Raw genomic sequence first — 17,986 nt, 5'->3', positions numbered from 1 at the left:
ATTGGACATCTCACCAATACCAACACCGAGTACTGAAGCCTACACGGTAACATTCGCTCAGAATTGCTTACAGGGGACTGCGATCTTGCTATCGTTCGTGGAGGTTCTTTATAATTCGGCATTCATTCGCTTACTCTACCTCTTCTCTCGCTTTTCTTTATTCCGTGATCGCTCTCGCTAGCTGAAGAGCTACGCAAACCTCATACCCGCTGACTCACCTTTGATACCACCTGTTATACCCTTTTTTGACACCCATCAAGACATTTTTGAGCGCATACATCCACTATGCCACGCCAACCACCACCTCCCACTCGCCTGTCCGTCCTGGCTGCCCAGCAAGCAATGGGAGCACTCGCCGCTTCGTCAAACTCGAACACTGGTCCTCCAGGACGCCCGATGAGCCGAGGATCAGTTGTCCGGTTTGCACCTACGTCGGTGCAGGGGAGGAGTAGGCCCCCTACGCCCAGTCAAGCGAATGTCCAGGGGATCCTAAAGAGCTCGAGGCCGAGCAGCGCGTTGGCTGGTTTGGAAGAGCCTATCGCTGGTTTGCGATCCGTTCCGGAAAACGCTGTATGGCAAGTCAAAACCGCTTCGGTTCCTTTATCCGCGATTATTGCATCCTCCGACGATGGACCGGTGTCACGTCCTCAAAGTCGCCCACGTGCCATGTCCGCCGATGATGGTTCCAGTCCAGTACGAGCCAGGCCCATGAGTGCAGCTGGGATGAGCTCTCGTCCCTCTTTCCGTACTCAGACTAGTTTCCAGCGAAACGTTCACACCGCGCTTCGAAAAGTCGATTCGTACGATTCACTCGAGTCGCCTATCGCAGGACTACGCGACTCGCAACCCACGACGACGGTATGGGCGGCCTCTGGTGCCAAAGCTGCTGTTAGTACGACTGCTAGTGGTGTTACGCGACCTGCGATGAGGAAGGCAAGGAGTCAGAGTTTCTTGAGGGGAGGGACGGACTTCGCAATGAGGACCCAGTCACGTCCGAGTACGAGTATGAGTCATAGTATGCGTGAAAGCGTTGATGCCCGGGACTGGGCTGGAAGGCCTGCTACAGCTGATGGAGCGTTGATGAGAAGGAGTGCGGATGCGTATAGACCGGGCACGAGTCTTGGCTTGGGAACGTTGGAAGAGAGGAGTGAACAGGCTACTACGCGTGCTCCATCTCGGGCTATGTTCGTGTTCAGGGAGGAGAGAAGTCGGCCTATGAGCAGGAGCAGCGGGTTCCGAGCGTTCTCGAGGCAGTCAAATGGTGGGCGCAGGTCGAGGAGCGCGTCGAGGGCTGGATACGGTGAAGAGAGGCAAGGGCGTGCGAGAAAGAGGGATCAGGTCAAGGAGTTCCTGGGGAAGATGAAGTTGAAGTTCAAGGCCAAGTTTGGGCGGAAAAATAATTCGAAGAACAAGGGGCAGCACCATGATCACCACGAAACGGACTTTTCGGATGATGAGTATGAGTACGAGGAGAGGGGTAGAGAGAGGGATCCTGATGAGGAGTACTATGGCATTCCTGGGCGCGTCACCGAATCCCGGCTTGGGTACCGAAATGGGATGGATAGCCGGATGAGCAAGCGGAGTGTCACGTTGAGTTTGAGGTATGGCGAGGGCGACGAGGAAGAAGGTCTCAGTCGTGTCAGGTTCGAAAGCGGAAATTGGGCTGCCCTCTCCACCGCCAGGAAAGTCAGTGATGGTGTGCCGAACTTCGTCGCGTACGAAGGAGATGCGGAAGAACTTGCACAGAGGGCGGTGAAGGAGGAAGCCAAGTCTCTCGCTCCTACGTCGCCTCCGCCCATCCCAGCAAAGAACCCGAAACGTGCGTTTGCCACCGCGACTGAAGGTCAAGAAAGGAGGTTCTACGTAAGGGAGTCGTTAGCGAGGAGTATGCCTCAAACCAATACCCGTGTCTCCTACGAGGGCGGAAGGGAGTGGAAAGTTGAAACCGTGGCAACTGTCGCGGGTACGCCCAAGGTTGTCCGTCAAGTCCCTTCTGGGGCGAGTGGCGTCAATCATGCCGTTTATCGACCTTGTCCGGAGGAGCAACCGGGACCTATTGTGAGTATGACCGTTCAGGGCATGGGGAGGAGGAGTTTTGATGATGGAGCATTGAGAGGGAGAGTCGTAAGCGGGTCTTTCACGGTTGAGGATTCGCCTGAGTCTCATCACCATCATCAGCGCATACCTGTTCAGCCGAGGAGGTCCGTCGAGGTTGTCAGGGAGAGGCCCTCTTGTGACATCTCCAGGCCTTCGACACCGGGTCGTGCTGCTGGTGTCGTCTGCGGTCATGGAGGTCATGGACTGTTAGGGACGCCCGTTGCGCAGAGTACGCCTAAAGCCAAGCTTGTGAAGAAGGAGAACAGTTGGGCGGAGGATGTCGTTGAGAGTCTGAGTGTGGGATGTCAAACCCAAGCACAAGAGGTGAAGTGCATCTCGCCGCAGAAGGTTGCGGTCTGCAAACCCCTGTCGGCGCCGGCGACTCCCACGCTCACCTGCGCACCCACGACACGGCCAGCTCCCAAAAGGCAGAACAGCTCGGGGAGCACGAAGAGTACCACTTCCACTAAGGCTAATGCTATGCGTGTCCCGAGGAGTGGAAGGCATTTCGGGAGTAGCGCTGCTGATTGCGTCGTTCGCCCTTCTTCCCAGCCTCGACCTCAGTCCGAGAAAAAAGAGAAGGGCAAGTGGAACGAAGCTCTCGACGACCTCCGCCATCGCTCTGTCAGTGGTCGGTCTACAAAGTCTACGCTCAAACTGGACACCACGAGTGCGAGTTTGAAGAGCGGTAACAGTGCCGATCACCGCGATCACGGCATCAATTGGTCTCCCACGAAAAACAAGAATATTGCGACAACGAAAAGCATGGGCGACCTCAAAGCCAAAGTCGACGAGCATTTTGGTCCTGTCGCTCGACCGCGTGTACTCAAGACTTCCAAGTCCATGGGAAGGTTGGAGTTGGGCGGTGTTGTGCTTGAGCCCGGTTTGGGTGGCGTGAGAGATGAGAGGAAGGAAGCGGCGGTGTTGGATAGTGTGGATGTTGAGAGGAGGTGTAGGAGTGTTGCGGAGAAAATGGCTTGTGAGGTGTTGGGAAGGATGGAGGGGGTGTGGGAGGAGGAGGGGGAGGTGTTTCTCTGAACGGAGGAACAAGGTTGGGGTGGATCACTATGGTGAGGAAGATGGCGCAACCGTGAATCTCGAGTTCGAGGCTGACGTTTTCTTCGCAGGGTCGGGATTGGCGTTTTGTATCGTTATAATGCCGGATGTGGACGAGAGGTCAGGTTCGGAAGGTGGGAGTGACCTTCGGAACGGTACCTTACTCGGTCCGTGCTGACAGCCTCCTACAGATTGGCGTTATGTATTGCTATACCAGGATGTGTATAAGGAGATTGGAAGGTGGGACGATATGCGTGTGCAATGTTTCAGTGCTCCGTGCTGACTTCTACCCGCAGGATAAATTGGGTTTCTCCAGGGTGTTCAAGCCGTAGGCGGATGAGGTATGTGGGACAATCTTTTGCGCGCACGGCCTTGACTCATGCTAACTGTGACACAGTTGGGATTCTGGGTTGAGGTATTACGGTATAGGATGAGTGCCGAGGATAGCTTCGGCTGTTTACACAACTCGCAGGGTCTCGTGTTTGTATGGTTATTTGGGGTTGGGTTTCGGTTATGCATGGCCCATGGGTACGGTGCTTACATCCTCGGTCGTCGCTCCGCGGTCCAGAAGACTGTGACCGCACCTGGTGATATCGTGATTGAGCATGCTAACCGCAGGCGCAGGGAGTCGAGTTATTCCAGTATAGATACCGTTTATCAGAACGTTTACCCTCTGCCAACGTATCTTCGAATTACCCGGAGCCATCCTTGGAAACAGGCGCGGCTAATAGTTCGCCTCCGTGTTCATCCCGGGCGGTGCCGCTGCTTGGGGTGCTATCTGACGTATCAGCCAGCAAGGCCCAACCAGTTCCCGCGCTAATGACAAACCCCCGTAGAAATACTGCGCATCATCCATCTCGACCTTGAATCCCCATCAAAGACCAACACAGTCAAAAATAAATGTACGTTCTGATCTGTGCTTGATTCGTTTGATCTCGTTCTAATCCTATCGTCTAGAAAATGGTTTCCGCCCTTGACGCCCTTAAGCAGACCGGTACCGTCGTCGTCGCCGACTCCGGTGACTTCAACACCATCGCCGAGTACAAGCCCCAAGATGCCACCACCAACCCTTCCCTCATCCTCGCCGCCGCCAAATCCGACGCTTACGCTCCCCTCGTCAACGCCGCCGTCGAGTACGGCAAGAAGCACGACGGTTCCCTCGAGGACAAGGTCGAGGCCACCCTCGACCGCCTCCTCGTCGAGTTCGGTAAGGAGATCTTGAAGATCGTTCCCGGCCGTGTCTCCACCGAGGTCGACGCCTCCCTTTCCTTCGACAAGCAGGCCACCATCAACAAGGCCTTGCACTTGATCAACCTCTACAAGGAGGCGGGTATCGACAAGGACCGTATCTTGATCAAGATCGCTTCCACCTGGGAGGGTATCCAGGCCGCTCGCGAGCTCGAGTCTAAGCACGATATCCACTGTAACCTCACCCTCCTCTTCGCCCAGGTCCAGGCCATCGCTTGTGCCGAGGCTGGTATCACCCTTATCTCCCCCTTCGTCGGCCGTATCCTCGACTACTACGTGGCCAAGAACGGTGGCAAGAAGTACGAGTCCCACGAGGACCCCGGAGTCTTGTCCGTCACCAAGATTTTCAACTACTACAAGCAGCACGGATACAAGACCATCGTCATGGGTGCATCTTTCCGTAACATCGGTGAGATCAAGGAGTTGGCTGGATGTGATTACCTCACTATCTCTCCTTCCCTTCTTAAGGAGTTGGCTGCTTCTGAGGAGCCTGTGGAGCAGAAGTTGAAGTCTGAGGAGGCTGCTAACGACAAGATGGAGAAGGTCTCTTTCGTCGATGACGAGGCCAAATTCAGATTCGAGTTCAACGAGGATGAGATGGCTGTTTCCAAGTTGTCTGAGGGTATCAGGAAGTTCGCTGCTGATGCTATTGTCCTTAAGGACTTGCTTAAGGCTAAGCTCCAGTAAGCGTCTCGTTTGCGTAGCTGGATTTTAGACTTTTGAGTATTGGGGATGATGGGAGAGTGTCTGGACACTCATTCAAGTTTTCTTGGGGAAGTAATAGGCTAAGATATACGGTCGTTCAAAAAGTATGATAGGAAATGGAGTTTGTGTATTCTGTAATATCGCCTCGCAATTGTTGAGTTCACGTGACGACGACCGTCGATGTTGCCCATCTCGACTTGCATCGCCAACCCGCGCCTCGTCGTCGACGGTCAACTGCAAGCATAAACCGCCTGCCTCAGATTGCTCGATGTTGCGGATAAGGGTTGTATGTATACGTATGCTATGCAGCCGAAGCAACGGGCAGCCGGAACCGGTCTCCATGGCACCTTTGTCTTATGTCCTGTATCCCCGTAATTGACGTACAACGTCAACGGCCAAGCCAAGCCAAACCAGCTTCGATATCCGGATCCGCCGGATATGAATTCTCCTGATCACCGCACATCAGATGCTCTTCATACCATCCCACGGCCGTCACCAATTTCGGGCAACTGTCGCTATTCCCGTACCCCATTTGAGCTCAAAATGGGCCGAAATAACCGACGCTATTCAACCACGCACAGCGCACACTGCAGCAACACACCAAACTAACCACCATGAAGGAAGGTGATCAGCAACTCGAAACTGCCAAACCTCGAACCAAGGCCCTAGGAGCTCATGACAACGACTACGGATGGAGGTGGTTAGACGGAGCCGAGGTAAACTCCGGTTAACACCGTTCCCCATGAGGACCGAGCTCGGACATGGTGGTGTTTTGTGGGCACAGGATGACGTGCGGGGAAAGATGAGTACGTGTACGGTCCCTCGGTTATGCCAGTGAAGTTAAGGGGATACTGAGGCTCATTGGCCGCTTGGCTTTGATCCGTGCATATCGAGAGTGGAACGGGTGAGAGAGCGGTTCCGTTCCGGAGAAACCGTGCATGTGTATACGACATATTGCCGCAAGATATGGTGGTGTTAAGGGGTATGGAGTAGTGTCGGGGATAGGTGGAAAGTATGTTGGAGGCTTTGTTGATGTGTGAGAGGTGATCCGGAGTGTTGATGCCGAGGTATGATGCCAAGGCATGGGATTTTGGTATAAGAGGACAGTCGTCGACGTGGTCTTACCCTCCCATCGATAGAGGCTCCTACCGATCGTCGAGCATCACCTAATCCAAACACACCTACATCTACTTCACGAATATCATACGGTCTACCTATACCGCCCTTTCAACGACCAGTATCATCCAACATTATGACCATCCAAACTCAACACCCCCTTCCCGCTTTCCTTACCTTTACCGACGCCAAGCCCAACTTCCACTTTATCAAGACTCGAGACGATCAAGGACATGAACTCATTTTGACGGCGGAAGAGGTCGTGACCAGAGCAGGGGCGATCGCGGAGTTCCTTGACGCTTCTCCTTGCACTGCCAATGAGTGTATCGGCCTTCACATGGACCTGGAACCGGACTGGGTCGCTGCCTCCCTTGCATGCTGGATGACCGGCCGTTCATTCCTCGCCTTGAATCTGGGATGGTCTTCGGCGATCACGAAGACGATTCTGGAGAGGCATGGGATCAAAAGAGTCCTATATAGCCATGCGACACCTAAGTCTCAGGTGCAAGGCGTAGATATATATGATTTGGGCGTGGTCGTTACGAGAGAGAAGTCGGATAGGACAAAGAGGGAGTGGCGCGGGCCAGGTGAGATATCGCTGTACATCACCACCTCCGGCTCGACTGGTGTGCCAAAGTCCGTCCCCGTTCTCTCCGCCACCCTTGCAGCATACTGTGAAGTTCGTGGCAAATCATACCCGGTCGATGCGATGTACGGCTTGGTCGCAGCGCCAGGTTTCGCCATGACCTGCGCGTTCTTGGGGTTCGTGATGGTCAGTGGATCTGGGTTCGTGTTGCCCGGTCCCACTCCTCCCCCCGCCTCGTCTCAGGAGGTGCAGCCAGGCAAGGGACCGTTGGTTGAGTTGTCTCCGGGCGAGAAAGCGGCAAGGAGAATGATTGATGCCATTAGAAGGGGCGCGGACGTTGTTACCGGTACTCCAACGATTTTGTCGATGACGGCTGGGTTGTTGGCGCCTGGTGAGGGTATGGGTGTTAAGGTTGCGTTTGCGGGAGGAGAGGCGCTGGTCAAGCCTACGCTGTTTAAGCTCCGGGCTGCGTTTCCTCGTGCCAGAATTTCGGCCATGTTCGGGTCTTCTGAGTGCTACTGCGCGAATTTCAGGTGCGATGTCGCGCCCGGTGAGGAAGACGACTTTGAGGAATGTGTCTATGAACCGAATTGGCCTGTGAACAGGATTCTGTATGTTGATCCTGAGAACGATGAGCCGGGCAAGGTCATTGTTGATCAAGGAAGAACGGAGGGGAGGATTTGCATTGTTACGGATGCGGGGAATGAACCTTACCTTTGCGTCGACGGGGATGAGAAGAGTGCTATCGACGCCAAAGACACTTTCCGTGTTACGGAGAATGGAGAGAAGGTGGTTTTGTTTGCGGATTATGGAGTGAAGAAGACTGAGAGGACGTTTGTTGTGGGTGGAAGGACGGGAAGGAGGATCAAGATGAATGGGGTCTTTGTCGACCTTAGTTGGTATGATACCTTCATCATGGGTGCCGTCCGCGTAGGCGACTTGATCACGCTTGCTGTGGGGAGTCAAGTCGTTGTCACGTATGTTCCCGCGCCTAACTCGGCTGATCCAGAGGATTTGAGGAGTACGGTTAACGGAGCATTGAAGAGGGAGGGTGTTTCGCATCTTGTTGTGGAGATGTTTCCGGTTAAGGCTTTGCCGATGGGTGTTACGGGGAAGAAGGATTTCAAGACGATGCAGGGAATTGCGGAGAAGATGGTGAAGGAGAAGAGGCTGGCTGGGTTGGCTGATCTCCGGGAGGAGGACGAAGACGCGAGGAAGATCAGTGAGGGCGTTGCGGAAATCTTGAAGAACGACATTCTGAAGGGTAGGGACTTTGAGTTGGCAAGGGTGGGTGTTGACTCGATCACTGCTGTGCAGGTTTCTGCATTTGTGAGGAAAACGTTTGGTGTTGCTGTCCCTGCTAGCGAGATTTTGGCCGAGACGGCGACGCCCAGGATATTGGCAGCGGCTCTTCAGGCTAAGTTGGCACCGGAGAGTCAGAGTGCGAAGAGGACCTCACTCAGGGCTTATTTTGCCGCTGAGATCGAGGACCTCTCCGCTGTTCTTCCGAAGGACAAGTTCGATGCCTCGCACTTGGTAAAGGGCGAGGTGAAGGAAACGATCTTCGTTACGGGTTGTACAGGATTCTTGGGAACCTTCATCCTCCGTCAACTCCTCCGTCGCCCGAGTGTTAAGGTTATCTGTCACGTCCGTGCATCCACCGAATCCGAGGCCCGCGAACGTATTGTGTCCGCCGCCAAGGCCGCGCTGTACTGGAAAGACGAATACGAATCCCGTGTTGAGTTCTGGACAGGCGACCTTGCTGCGCCCAGGATCGGCTTGTCGGATGAGCTTTGGCAGAGGTTGTGTGCGGGCGATGTTACGGGCATCGTGCACAACGGAGCGGCTGTGCATTGGGTCAAGCCATATGAAGCATTGAAGGCGCCGAATGCAGTGAGTACAAGGGATGTGGTACTGGCCGCCATGACCTCCAGGCATGTCAAGCATGTCGTCTTTATCAGTGGTGGTGGACAGGCGCCGCTTGATGTTGAGGATAACGAAACTGCGCTGGTCGCCGCTGACGGATACGCTCATGGAAAGTACGTCGCTGAGGGTGTTTGTCAGGTTGCACATCAACGTGGGTATCCTGTCTACGTAGTCCGTCCTGGATTCATCGTGGGTGCAAGTGACTCAGGTGTGTCGAACACGGACGATTTCATTTGGAGGTTGGCAAAGTGTGCGATTGAGATGGGTATCTACCAGCAGGATGCGGAGCTGTGGACGAACATGACTCCTGTCGATGTTGTTGCGGATGTGATCCTTCACAAATTGAGCAACGCACCGGAATCGCTCATCCACACCATTAACCAGGAAGTATCCTTTGATGGGTGGTACGAGGTCATGAAGGCCGCCGGCTACTACTTGAAACCCGTCGACGCCGAGACCTGGATGTCCAAGTTCGAAGACGACATCGAGAAGCAAGGTCTCGGCCACCCTCTCTTTCCCCTCTTGGAGCGGATCCGTGATGGTGGACTTGCTCAATTCGCACGTCGTGGAGCGAAGAGGGAGAGTTGGGAGGAGCTTGGGTATGGTCCTGCGGAGAACACGAGGAAGAGTTTGATGTATTTGATCAGTGTTGGGTTCTTGGGTAAGCCTGCTGGTGCGGGCAACCTTGATTTGGGCAGGATTGATGTTTTGGGGACGAAGGGATTTGGGAGGACGGGACGTGCTACGCAGGCGGCGTAAGTGTAGAATTTTATCTCGTTGTCTGGTTTTAGATTCTGTGAAGTGTTTTCGTGTTGTCTGGTTATCTGCTGTCCGCGATGCTATGGAAGTCTTTGGGGATCCACAGTGGATCACGTTGTCATCGAAATTCATACCAGATTCTCACACGCGCATCTTCTCTCGAACATGGACTCGTGTAAAAGCAATAACGGCGAACATGCAGGAAATGAGCGCTGAATCTGGATATTGCAATCGTGGTATCATTCTGTCTTTGCATCCCTAACTCATACGTCGTTCCTGTCGTAAACATCTCAATGGCAAGTTCGAAACTCATCCCCATCCTCGTCTTCTCTCGTCTTCAAGTAATGTCGCCATTCAAAGGTCATCACTCATCCCTGGCCTGAAATCCTTTGGCGGCTGAATCTCCGTTCCCTTCCCCTTCGCCTCACCCTCCTTGATGTGTTTAGAAGCATCTGTTCGCCGCACTCACCATTAGCATCTGATCCACTTTGCGCAGAAAACTGGGTACCCACTGTCGGTCATCTCTTGGATCTGCTCAACAGAAAGTTCGTTTTCCTTCTTTTGCGGGATTTCAACGCCGCGGGCGACTGGTTCGGTGGGAAATTCCATTGTGGTCGGTGAAGTGGCAGAAGTTTGGTTCTTTGTTATAATGGTTTGTAACTTGGAGTCTATGGAAGGGCAGGAAGAGTAACTTATATGCACAGCGTTGGGAGATCCATAGAGTGTAGATAAGAGACGTCACCACGCCGCTGCAACCTGAGCAAGGCACGATCGGTAACCATGGCCTGACGCGAATCGAACCCCGGCTTTGCCTTATCTCGGCAATTCTTATCTTTGAACTTTCCAGTTCGTAAAGTAATGGGAGGACGATCAGGGTGCAGCATCATGTACACCGACGTAGCGAAGCGACGGACCGGGAAAGCGTGGGAACCCAAAGTCCTCAGAGCTCAAGGAATAAGAATTAGAATTATAGGCAGTCCAACGTATGTAAGTGCTCAAGGGTATATATCGCTAAAATAAACTCTAAGATCACGTTCTGTGAATCAGCCTTCCCTCCACCACGTACCCGACGCTCACCTCAATCCTCACCCCCCATCTTCCCCGTGGCTTTCTAAAACCCAAACCCCATCCCAACCCCAACAACGACCCCCACAACCCCTGTCAAAACAAGAAACTTCCCTGCACCTTCGTCATTGTGCTTCCTCGCACCAGCAGCCGCAGCGGCCGCTCCTCCATACGCGTTCGCACCGACGTCGGCATTCGCGGTTTGGATAGTGATGGCGATGGCTTCTTTGGGGACGTAGACGGTTGCGGTTGAGTTCTTGGAGGTCGTGGCCTCTTCTTCTGACGCTGATGCTGACGACGAGGAAGACGAAAGCGATGATGGAATTGAACTGGAGATTGTAGTGGTGGAAGGGGAGTGCGCGGAGACCGCAGATGAGGCCACCTCGACGCGCAAGTGCCCTTTCGGAATTGCAGTCGTCGAGACGGCGCCGATATCGCCAAGCGTGGACGTCACTGTCAAGGTGGAGGCGGGGGCTGTGACGGTGGATACCGCGGTCGTCACTACCTCCCCGTTGAGAAGGCTTGTGCCGAGGACGTGGAGGAGGAGGAGGAGGAGCGGTGCGCGGGTCATCGTTATGAAGCGGGATGAGATATTGAATGAGAAAGGAATGACTCTGGAGATATGATGGGGTTATATGGTCATGGAAATAGGGGGTTAAGGGGGGTCGGGTTTCGAGGAGGCTGTTATACATGATACGGCGTTTGGGCCTCCTGCTACGTTGGATTGTATGGCTGTTTCGAGAGGTCGTTCGTGAGGAAAGGGAGAAGGGTACGAAGAAATGGATGTGAGCACATTGGAGGTATAGTAACTGGGAAGCGTTTAGCGATGATCCGTAGCTATAGCTAGCAAGGCCCAAACAAGAGTGCGACCGCCGTCCCCTCTTTTATGATGAAAAATATATCGACGCGAAATTTTTCGGTCTGTACCTAAACGACCGCGATGCAGGCATTGGGGAAATAAACTTCGGAGGCATCGATAATAACAGGTACGAGGAAGACGTGCTTCCCCGTCCGTTCTCGATGCTCAAACTGTATGATGATGTAGTCATTGAATACGCGATCAATGTGACGGACGTGTCCATCATCGTCTCTGGAGAGTCCACTGATCTTGTCAATAGTACAGCGCCTTTGTCGGTGATTCTGGATGGTGGCGTCTTTTTCTGTGGTCTTCCTGAACACTTCGTGGACAGTCGTGACTGCGATGGGGCTGCCCTCTGATCTTTTGGACGGAGGAATGTACGGCGGGTTGTGCGACTTGTTTCCAGCCGTGAAACTTCTGATAACAACATGGTTGCTTTCTCGTTTGATGAGGGCAAGAACTTGTCCTTCGATGGAATTTATTGAGCCGTATGGGCAAGATGAGGATGGCAACTATCTATGCATGCTGGTCTTGCAATATATTGATGGTACTGACATGGCGACACTCGGAGGGTTTGGTTTGGTTTGGGCTGGAATGCAGGTTTTTCTCGTCTATATGGGTGGCTACTATCAATAAATGTTTTTCTTTCTTTCGATTGTCCGGAGCTGACCGTCCAACCCGGGAATCGTCCATAAGGTTGGACAGTATCACGTAGCACATATCTTAGTAAGTTCAACGCGACATGCAAGCAGCCTCGATAATCGATCACTTGTCGTTTCGGACCCCGTTCATCACACGCCTAACCCTCGTTTGAGACGTAACGCCCACAGCCAGTGTAATCCTTTTATGTCGGGGTTGCTCGTGGACGCTGACCTGAGTCGGCTGCTGTGTTTGTTTTGCAGTGCATTATTATCCCGGTAAGACGGGGCAAAGGGCTGGTCATGCTGACGAGCTGTGCGACTGATCTTGTTGTGCTACATCGAGTCATGCGACCGAGTCATATCACGTAAAATATGACACCCATATTTTTCCCACGAAGCCTTGGCAACCGTAAGATGACTCCTTTCGGATGCAAGCTGAGTATTACTTAGCCTATCAGATAAACAATACCATGCATCAAGCTTTGGGAGATGGGCATCTATATTCGGGCCTCCTGGGTACCATACTCATAATGTTGGGCATATGCATCAAGGTTCGAAAACTGACATCGAACGTTTGTTGGATTCTAGACCTGGCGGTTAGATTTGAGATCATTGGTAGGGGTACAGTACACTGGCAAGTAGAACACGTTGTATTGTATCATTGGTGTTAAGCTTGACATTCTTCGAATTTGCCTTCGTCGCGCCGCGCCGCGGCCGCTGCAGTGTTGAGCGGGAGATCCGCTCGCGCTCCTCGGACAATCATTGTTCCGAGCGCGGAGCAGCAGCTGTGACGTAAATCACCACCAATGGCCCCCCTTATTGAATAACCCCACCAGTCCTCGACATCCCCATTCCTCGAGTATATAAGCCTCGTCCCATTCCATCGATATCTATCCTCTTCCATCAATCAATCCTTCACTAAAGTCCAAAGATCACTCCGTCAAGATGTCTATGTCCGTCGAAGACTGCGCTCAACCCCGTGCCTCCCGTCCCGTCCCCCACACCCCCACCAACGTCCTCGACCAACTCTCCCTCAAAGGCCGCACTGTCTGCATCACTGGCGCTGCCGACGGGATCGGGTTCGCCGTGGCAGAGGCAATGGCCGAAGCCGGCGCTGATCTGGCACTGTGGTACAACTCCAACCCAGCCGCGATTGAGAAGGGAGAAGCTTTGGCCAAGAAGCACGGGATCAATGCGAAAGCGTATCAAGTGGAGGTTACTGACCCAGTGAAGGTGGAGGCTGGTGTGAATGAAGTCGTGAAGGACTTTGGCGGAATTGACGTCTTTGTCGCAAACGCCGGAATGGCGATTTCCAAGCCCCTCCTCGAAACCTCCCTCGAGGAATACCGCAAACAAATGTCCGTCAACCTCGACGGCGTCGTCTACTGCGCAAAATACGCCGGTGCGGTCTTCAAACGCCAGGGCCGCGGGAACCTCATCATCACCTCCTCCATGTCCGCACACATCGTCAACGTTCCCGTCGACCAACCGATCTACAATGCCTCAAAGGCAGCCGTAACACACCTCGGCAAATCCCTCGCACGCGAATGGCGGGAGTTCGCTCGTGTCAACGTGGTTAGCCCTGGTTTCTTCAAGACCAAGATGGGAGCGAGTACGGAGGCGGAGAATGAGGCGAATAGGATGAGTGTGCTTGGGAGGCAGGGAGATGTTAAGGAGATTAAGGGGTTGTATTTGTATCTCGCGAGTGATGCGAGCAGTTTCCAGACGGGGAGTGACGTGCTTATTGATGGTGGGTATACGTTGCCTTGAGCTTAGGCGTCACAGGCACAAAGACAGTGACAGAGAAGCTCAACAACGCATTGAACTATTCCATCAAACATCAAAGACCGTGATTTCCAAAGAATCAAGAGACAAGGGGGCCAAATGCTTCTTGAGCGGCCAAGAAAAAGTGATGCGTGTCGATCAGAACAAGAAAGGTTCATTGAACTATAAAATTCATATTGAATGCAATCAAAGAGTAAAGACAATACTCCACCCAGTCAAGAAGAAACGTGTAAATTCCGATGGAATTATCACAACACAGCCGCTCATAACTAGCTACACAGGAAACACCGTAATGTTGCTGGTAGTCGAGTTGAAGACTGTTTGTCCAACATATATGTTGAGGTTGTCAATGTCGTAGGCAACGTATGCAGAGCGCAAGAAGGGATCGCCGAGAATGTAGGAGGCTGAGTAATCGGTGCTGCCTCCATACGTCAAACCCAATTGGCATACTGGATTTCCGTTCTCGTCCACAAGCGGAGCCCCGTCATTATCAGCAGCGGGTACAATCAACTCATGAAAGGGAACATTGACGAAACTTGTGCCGTTGTCAAAAGAAAAGGAAAGCACATTATCCGTTGTGTCATCGCTGCTGGGAACAGAGAGATCGCAGGGGCAGAAGTACATGCCGCCTGCCTCTTCAGAAGAATTCAAACCAAGGGCAGTAGCCACATAGTCGACGAGGTCCGGGGGAAACTGGCAGTATTGCCCGCCACTGTCGAGTAAGACGTCAAGAGGTAAGCCTGTGACATTCGAAGCAGAGCCGTTGATAGTGAGGGATAAGGTTGTGAGCGGGATCACATAACGTTCCACCTGCCCAGTAGCCGGGTTTGCGAGGATTGGGAAAGGTCCGCTAAGGTCGCCTTCGAATTTGTCGTTGTCGACTCCTCCAAAGATAATCTCACCTACGCCGGAGTCGAAGTCGTTCAAATAAAGGCTGAAGAATTTTCTTTCGATAAGGCTTTGGTTGTACAGGTCCTCCACGATAGTAGGGTACGTAAACGTAGCTGAACCCTCTGTTCCTTCGAGACCAACCCCCATCAAACTCTCGCTTGAGTTTGCAGCTGTGGCATATCCAAACGTGACATTTGTGATTGTGTCATTGCCGATGACCACCGTTTCGGTAGCGTAAGTACCCTGCCCGTAGGTGTAGTCTCCATATTGGACTAAGAAGGCTTCGCTGAGGTTGTTGAAAGTTGAGGAGCTCGAGGAATCGTATGTGCCCAAAGTGCAATTGCCGGCTTCACACTGAGGGATGCTGGGGGACTTGACCCATAAGTCGGTCGAGCCGGTGTCAAGTTGAACGGTAATATTCTGAGGTGGGGTTCCAATCGAAACTGACGCGACCTGTTGTCAAAAAGGGTTGATGAAGACATTCCCAACGATATACTTACTATTGATGAAGTATCCGGCGTATGCAACAGGAGCGACTGAGGGCATGTAGATGGGAGCATCGAAACTCTGGCGCTTGCCGAGATCACCGGAGGAAAGGTTCGACCCAGCAGTGCGCTTCGAGATGGAGTACTTCACTGTTTTCTCGTTCCCAAATGGTACTCTTGCAGGGAAAGTAAGTTTTGGATAACCTTCGTTGCCAGCGATGACGCTGACGAGGGCGACGAGCAGGATGATGAGGGTGGAAATCATGTTCCGGTGAAGGTGTTGTTTTGTAGTCTGAGTCAGGAGAGAAAAGAACATGAAGGTGTGAGCTTCTTATAGCCGCAAAGATGAGAAGTGAAGCACGAACACAGCTGTTACTGAGGTTCGAGTTGCGTACATAGCGCATGGCATCCCAACCGCGGTCCGTTAGCACACGGGGAGGTCGTATGGTTGGCATTGCCGTAGACTGGTTCGGCGATCGCGTGGGATCCATTCCAGGGCATGTTCGTGCATCATCCATATGGTCACTGGCAGGTTAATTCAACCGATGCGAAGGCCGGTCCTACCCCACCCCTCCAGGACGGACGTCAACAACGTAGGGAATCACCGATTCATATGCTCCTTAAGTCCGCTTAAGACTTCCCTCGCTCGGCAAATATATTTCATCGCAGGACCACACCTCCTCCCAAGACGTGTGTTTCTCGATCAGTGAAGTTGATGGTGCTGAGAGGTGAAAGGTACATCCGAGGGTAAGTCGCCTGATAGAGGTAACCCTTGTGTATGAACCCTGAGCACCACATGCTCAACCAACCATGGAACCAATGCAAGCTGCGTAGGACAGGCAGAAATACACGGTGAGATGACGTAAATAGCAACGCTCCATGATGGTTACCAAGGTTAGGACATACCATCACGGTCCGATGTCGTGCACGCTTGCAATTCGCCGGATCTAGGATCCTTCAGCTCGGCATCGGGAGACTGGTCCCAGCCATGTCAAGACAACATTCTCGGGACCTCTGTATTCACCGCGAGCATCACGAAAGCAGGTTTATCGCGCAATCGTACCGGGCTTCGGCGAACCCTGAACGGACCGTAGTGTGCTCGCTCCGCACCTTCGTCCGCATGGGCCATAAATGGGGCACTTCAAGGGAAACAGTTGCCATTGAAGCTTGAAGATTGTAACGATACAACGAATCACGTTGTTCCATGTTTAACTTTCGTTCACATGTGTAAATTATCTCATCTGCCTCGTATTCGAGATTTTTGCATTCGGGTCATTTGTAACTCCGCGGAATTCGGCAGCCTTGATTCGGCCCAATATATCTGGGCCCGGCTGACTCGATCTGGTAACCGTTACATGGCCCGCTACCGACATTCTCGGCGGAGACATGCTGCCAGTCACATACTACGCTGCTTGAGGTTTTAGGGTTACATCTGCGACTCACTCCCAACATAACACACCGCGGCCGGTCGTCGTCATCGCTCAGAGTTCAAATTACGCAATCATGACCACCAGTCAAAGAACCGTTCTAACAGACACCTCCAACAGCTGACTACAATCAGAGCACAGGTTTTGCTCAGGGTTGGATGATATGGAACCTCAACCGGCCATCCTTTTGAACGCCTTTGTTCGTACGACGTCGGGTGTTAGGGAAGACGTACCAGATGCAGGGTCTGTTTCAGCCCTAGCATGAGTTTTCCCTGCCCCAGGTGGCATGCTAACGGTGTGGGCGCACTATTTCGTTTCGGGATTAGTCAGGGCTCTTACCCTATATCTAGTCGTCGAGGGGGCTTACTCCTAGACCTTACCAATACCCAATACACTGCTTTGTTAGCTCCGAGATACTTTGCCTTCAGATTTGGCGGTCTCGGTGAGGCTCGGTCAGTCGTAACAAGAGCATTTATTGAGTGTCTGAGTCACCTGTGCGGTTCGGGAGAGCAGTTTGCCTCTTACCCCACCCCTGTTTGCGTTGTGGTCAAGTCTTCAGCATAGGAAGACATCGTCGAGGTCGTCGGTTCCGTACACTGGCGGACGAATTATCAGCTGCTCTTCTCCTAGAGCATTTACCCTACAACTGTGTCGAGTCAGAAGTTACCCCTGACCCCTTTTCAACCCCTGAAACCCCTTTCCAACCTAGTCCCGCTGCTTTGGTCGAAGACCTATCAACAGCATTTACTCAGTTAACCATTACGTCGACACCTTTGAAAGCAACAGTGTCGTCAGACAACAACAGCAACAACTCAGGCTCGTCGACAATCAGTACGAACACCCCTCCTCTGCCGACCATGTCAGGTCACATGAATCCCCACATGGTCACCACGGTCAGGAAGTTTAGCGGTTATCCGGGGGAAAAGCCCAAGGATTATATGCGCTCGCTCAATGTGGCTGAAAAGGGACTTCGTTTCAGCATCAATGACGAAGAATATCTTGCGGATTGGAAGCTCGAAGCTTTCAAGTCAAACTTGGTCCCTAACTCTCCTGCCGCCCTATAGTTGAATGACCAAACGGATGAGTTACTTGAGGATTATGAGGAGTTGATCAAGTCATTTATCTCGAGGTTTCACTCTACTGGGGAGCCTCAGTATGAGGCTCAGCGTAAAGCTGTCAGTCAGTTGAACAGTTGGTGCCAAGGAGACCTTACACTGGCTGAGTATCTCCAGAAGACCCGGGACCTTGCTCGCCGTACCCCATCCAGTCTCGAGAACTTGCTGGCGGTTCAGTTCATCGGTGGGCTGGCTGATGAGAGGATTCGGGAAATGACGTCATGG

At 52.8% G+C, this 17,986-nt stretch overlaps 8 protein-coding genes across 8 annotated transcripts; 4 read left to right on the top strand and 4 right to left on the bottom strand.

The window, feature by feature from the left end:
• Positions 1–285: 285 nt before the first annotated feature.
• Positions 286–3,135, top strand: SAICODRAFT_28150 (uncharacterized protein; the record flags this gene model as incomplete). The annotated part of the gene is made up of 1 exon (XM_019167095.1): positions 286–3,135. The coding sequence occupies one exon, from the start codon at positions 286–288 to the stop codon at positions 3,133–3,135; it is 2,850 nt and encodes a 949-aa protein (XP_019020924.1).
• A 901-nt stretch (positions 3,136–4,036) lies between these two features.
• SAICODRAFT_68215 (transaldolase) lies at positions 4,037–5,088 on the top strand (the record flags this gene model as incomplete). The annotated part of the gene is made up of 2 exons (XM_019170367.1): positions 4,037–4,055; positions 4,111–5,088. Exon 2 carries the CDS (start codon positions 4,114–4,116, stop codon positions 5,086–5,088), a length of 975 nt encoding a protein of 324 aa, XP_019020923.1. The 5' UTR covers positions 4,037–4,055; positions 4,111–4,113.
• A 3,930-nt stretch (positions 5,089–9,018) lies between these two features.
• SAICODRAFT_32296 (uncharacterized protein) lies at positions 9,019–9,594 on the top strand. Its single transcript, XM_019168173.1, has one exon. It carries the CDS (start codon positions 9,035–9,037, stop codon positions 9,491–9,493), a length of 459 nt encoding a protein of 152 aa, XP_019020922.1. The 5' UTR covers positions 9,019–9,034; the 3' UTR covers positions 9,494–9,594.
• Positions 9,595–9,657: 63 nt separating this feature from the next.
• Positions 9,658–10,519, bottom strand: SAICODRAFT_191341 (uncharacterized protein). The gene is made up of 3 exons (XM_019166055.1): positions 10,190–10,519; positions 10,006–10,136; positions 9,658–9,945 (listed from the first exon to the last, which is right to left on the bottom strand). The coding sequence occupies exons 1-3, from the start codon at positions 10,378–10,380 to the stop codon at positions 9,848–9,850; spliced, it is 420 nt and encodes a 139-aa protein (XP_019020921.1). The 5' UTR covers positions 10,381–10,519; the 3' UTR covers positions 9,658–9,847.
• Positions 10,520–10,604: 85 nt separating this feature from the next.
• SAICODRAFT_73962 (uncharacterized protein) lies at positions 10,605–11,440 on the bottom strand. Its single transcript, XM_019170904.1, has one exon. The coding sequence runs from the start codon at positions 11,248–11,250 to the stop codon at positions 10,684–10,686; it is 567 nt and encodes a 188-aa protein (XP_019020920.1). The 5' UTR covers positions 11,251–11,440; the 3' UTR covers positions 10,605–10,683.
• Positions 11,396–12,008, bottom strand: SAICODRAFT_32295 (uncharacterized protein). The gene is made up of 2 exons (XM_019168172.1): positions 11,604–12,008; positions 11,396–11,544 (listed from the first exon to the last, which is right to left on the bottom strand). The coding sequence occupies exons 1-2, from the start codon at positions 11,845–11,847 to the stop codon at positions 11,486–11,488; spliced, it is 303 nt and encodes a 100-aa protein (XP_019020919.1). The 5' UTR covers positions 11,848–12,008; the 3' UTR covers positions 11,396–11,485.
• Positions 12,009–12,905: 897 nt separating this feature from the next.
• Positions 12,906–13,959, top strand: SAICODRAFT_86102 (NAD(P)-binding protein). The gene has a single exon (XM_019171422.1). It carries the CDS (start codon positions 13,004–13,006, stop codon positions 13,826–13,828), a length of 825 nt encoding a protein of 274 aa, XP_019020918.1. The 5' UTR covers positions 12,906–13,003; the 3' UTR covers positions 13,829–13,959.
• Positions 13,960–14,116: 157 nt separating this feature from the next.
• On the bottom strand, positions 14,117–15,184 carry SAICODRAFT_62763 (acid protease; the record flags this gene model as incomplete). The annotated part of the gene is made up of 1 exon (XM_019169941.1): positions 14,117–15,184. A coding segment is annotated over one exon (1,068 nt), but the record flags the coding sequence as incomplete, so codon positions are not given.
• Between the last annotated feature and the right edge of the window lie 2,802 nt (positions 15,185–17,986).

This window comes from Saitoella complicata, assembly GCF_001661265.1.
Source record: "Saitoella complicata NRRL Y-17804 unplaced genomic scaffold SAICOscaffold_31, whole genome shotgun sequence".
Lineage (NCBI taxonomy): Eukaryota > Fungi > Ascomycota > Saitoellomycetes > Saitoellales > Saitoellaceae > Saitoella > Saitoella complicata.
This window is presented reverse-complemented; position numbering and strand designations above follow the sequence as displayed.

Excerpts from the sequence above, each read along its gene's own strand:
- SAICODRAFT_32296 (XM_019168173.1), top strand. The coding sequence starts at position 9,035 with ATGACTCCTGTCGATGTTGTTGCGGATGTGATCCTTCACAAATTGAGC.
- SAICODRAFT_191341 (XM_019166055.1), bottom strand. The coding sequence starts at position 10,380 with ATGATGCTGCACCCTGATCGTCCTCCCATTACTTTACGAACTGGAAAG. Across the intron at positions 10,137-10,189 it reads GATCTCCCAACGCTGTGCAT|AAAGAACCAAACTTCTGCCA; the intron begins ATAAGTTACTCT and ends AACCATTATAAC. Across the intron at positions 9,946-10,005 it reads GATCCAAGAGATGACCGACA|ATGCTTCTAAACACATCAAG; the intron begins GTGGGTACCCAG and ends TGCGGCGAACAG.
- SAICODRAFT_32295 (XM_019168172.1), bottom strand. The coding sequence starts at position 11,847 with ATGTTGTTATCAGAAGTTTCACGGCTGGAAACAAGTCGCACAACCCGC. Across the intron at positions 11,545-11,603 it reads ATTGATCGCGTATTCAATGA|CTGTTATTATCGATGCCTCC; the intron begins CTACATCATCAT and ends TCTTCCTCGTAC.
- SAICODRAFT_73962 (XM_019170904.1), bottom strand. The coding sequence starts at position 11,250 with ATGTATAACAGCCTCCTCGAAACCCGACCCCCCTTAACCCCCTATTTC.
- SAICODRAFT_86102 (XM_019171422.1), top strand. The coding sequence starts at position 13,004 with ATGTCTATGTCCGTCGAAGACTGCGCTCAACCCCGTGCCTCCCGTCCC.